General features: G+C 47.4%; 1 protein-coding gene across 3 annotated transcripts in view; it reads right to left on the bottom strand.

Moving 5' to 3' along the window:
* The window catches only part of NDE1 (nudE neurodevelopment protein 1), a 15872-nt gene that overhangs the window by 12490 nt on the left and 454 nt on the right, over positions 1-2928 (bottom strand). For 2 of the 3 annotated variants that reach the window (XM_019512822.1, XM_019512820.1), the window contains one exon: positions 1452-1605. In XM_019512822.1, coding sequence (XP_019368367.1) covers positions 1452-1605 — 154 coding nt within the window. The remainder of the gene's footprint in view (positions 1-1451; positions 1606-2928) is intronic. The other variant, XM_019512821.1, reaches the window with a different exon arrangement.

Below are 2928 nucleotides of genomic sequence, written 5' to 3'. Positions count from 1 at the left end.
ATATTTTTGCACCCTAGGTGCAGCACTCTGCACTTGTCCGCGTTGTACTGCAGGCTGGGTCTGGTGGGGTCCCATCAATGGAAGTAATGTTCTTCCATTACTGCCTCCCGATTTTGTTCAAAGAATTTCACCTCAATGAGACTGTATCCTGGAAGTGCTATAAATGAGCACTTTTCCTTTATAGACCTCAAAAGCACTTTTCAGAAGGTGCAAGTTTGTTATTCACAGATGGAGGAACCAAGTGCTGAGTGGTTAAATTCCCCTCTCACCAAGACAGCTAGAGACTACTTTAAGATGCAGTATTAATGGAATACATGTCTGATTCCCAGCCCCTGTCCTACCCACTAGACCAGGGGTGCTCAGCCGCCACCCTGGAGGCCAAATGTGGCCCTCAGAGCCTTAGAATCCAGCTTATGGGTCCCTACAGGTTGGGAAATTTGGTGGTGTGGGAGCAGTGGCAGTTAATACCCCCAATCCTCTCTGCTGCTAAAATCCTAAGCCCCGTGGAATGGACCGGATTTGGGCTGTGACCCTCTCCCCACATGGCCAGATTGTAGCCAGGCCACATCCTCTTCCCTCTGCATAGCTGAGTTGGAACCAGGCTGTGTCCCCTTTTCCCCCATGAGGCCGGGCCATTCCCCCTTCCCTCCAGGCTGCCAGGTTGGGGCTGGGTCATGCCCTCCTCCCCATCTCCTGCAGGGCTGGGTCATGACCCTTCCCTCTGCGGGGCCAAGTTAAGGCTAGACCAAGCCCCCTTCCACTAGAGCTGGATCAGGGTAGGGCTGCACCCTTCCCCTTTCTACGGCCAGATCGGGCCCCACCAGACCCAGCCTGCAGAGGGACTGGGCACTGCCCATCCAACCCCCCAGCCAACAAGGTTGAGCACCACTACACTAGACCAATGAGATGTACAGATACAGTGATCACAGCCACCGCATGTTTAAACAAGCTAATATCATTGTGCTGTGCAGAACCACAGTGTAACTGAATTTACCTCTGGATTACTGACAATCTTTTATTGCTGTGGTTTACTACCTGAGCCTGTAAAAGAGCACTGTATAGAGAGAAGACAGAAGAAGTCTGACAGTATGAACTATAGTGCAGTTAGGCGTGCACCAATAGAGATTTGGTTCCTGGTTGCCCGTGTGCTGCACTGCAGCTGCAAGCACACGTGGCATTAAATCGCCCATGTTATTGGCCACTCAGCCAAAAAAGCTGATTGCCAATACAGTCAATTTTTCTTATAGTCGGTGCCAATCCATACGGGACCAATGTATCGGTGCACCTCTAATAGCATTAGTCCCGAGATCCTTGCAATTGACTGCTTATTTTCTTGATATTGATGCAAATTATTTTTGTGGTTTGGCAATCTATGTCATTATGACCAGCGCATCACTGTTAGTGGAGTTCTATGCTTCTTAGAGGACTTCTCCTCTCGGCTGTCCCTTTACCTTAATTGATTCCAGCTCCATTCGAAGGCGATTATTTTCTGACAGAAGGTCCCGATTTCTGGATTCCGTTTGCTGCAGCTGTGTCTCCAGCTCTGCTTCATACTCCCGGCTCCCTTCCTGGAACTCCCGCAGCTCCTCCTGTGTATTCTCTGCACTAAAGCACAATTCCAGTTACAGAGTTATCTTGGATCAAGGCTCACTAACGCTACCACCTCACTCAATGCAAATGTGACCAAATCAAATACTCCGTGAGCCCTAATACAGCTGAAGGATCTTGGCCTTTTAAAAAAAACAAACAAACAACAAAATAGAAGTGCTGGCATGAAGATGCCTCTCTGTAATCAAAACACATTGGCTGCTTACAGATGTAAAAGAAAACCAAAAAAGCAGCAGTTTACTTTAAACTCACTGTGTCCCCTGAGCTAAGCCCAGAATATGCATCATGTTAGTTTGCTCCAGCTCACCCAACATCTGTATAGATCAGCTGCTCCAGAAGGACTTTTCTGGTGCTTTTATCCAATAGCTGATTGAATCCACAAACAGTAAACCATGTTTTTTCTCTACAACTGTCAGCAGCTATTCGTAGTGAACAAACACCTCTAACCATTCATCTCCAGACAGGGGATTACAGGCCCAGTCCCTCTACTGGAGTGCAAGACATTAATGGGATCCCACCAGCTTATGCTGCACACCTTCAGTCATGCTTAATTGATTGAACATTTAAGATATTTTAATATTTAAATATTTGTGAAATCTCATGTGCAGAAATTTCCTCTGCATCATGCAGAAAACACAAGCCTGTTCTCCATATTAATCCAAATATTGCTACAATGATCTGAAAGAGGTCTGAATATTCAACATCAATGCATTTTCCAGGCCTGATCCCTAGAGGGATATGCAGATGTCCCTAGAGGGATATAACCATCTGACCTGCAAAGCTTTGAAGGTCACAATTTGCACCACTGAATTGGCTGAAACACTCCATTTACCCTGACCTGTATGAAGAGAAGGAAGATGCAGTCAAGACGCTCCACTTGATCCAGGAGTTTACTCTGACTTTGGATACTGCTGAACTGTACCTGGGCAACATATTCCTGACTCAAACTACTTCCGAAAGGCTGCTGGAGAAGCAAACGCTTTCATGGGGGCCTAAACCTCAGGATCAGCTATGATGATTTCACAACTCCATCCACTACAAGATTCCTCAGTGGGTTACAGGATCCCGTGCTCTGCAATTAGAGACACTCTGAGCACCCAAAATCCTGCTGCAGTCTGTGTTAGGCCAGGGACATAGACAGAGGAGCAGGAAAGGCACGGGCCTTGGGTTGCCTTTTGCTTAGCACTACCAAATGACCAGACTTAATTCAACAGGCACACCCCCTCCATGCTAGCAGTATCCCCACACAGGGTGGAGAACCTGCCTCAAGATTTTGCCCCACCTCTACGAAACCCAGTGCTGCTGATTGATGCCCTCGTC

The sequence above is a fragment of the Gavialis gangeticus genome, unplaced genomic scaffold (genome assembly GCF_001723915.1).
Source record: "Gavialis gangeticus isolate Ggan-Ray unplaced genomic scaffold, GavGan_comp1, whole genome shotgun sequence".
In the NCBI taxonomy this organism is placed as follows: Eukaryota; Metazoa; Chordata; order Crocodylia; family Gavialidae; genus Gavialis; species Gavialis gangeticus.
The sequence above is the reverse complement of the archived record's forward strand: the minus strand, read 5'-3'. Positions and strand labels throughout refer to the sequence as shown.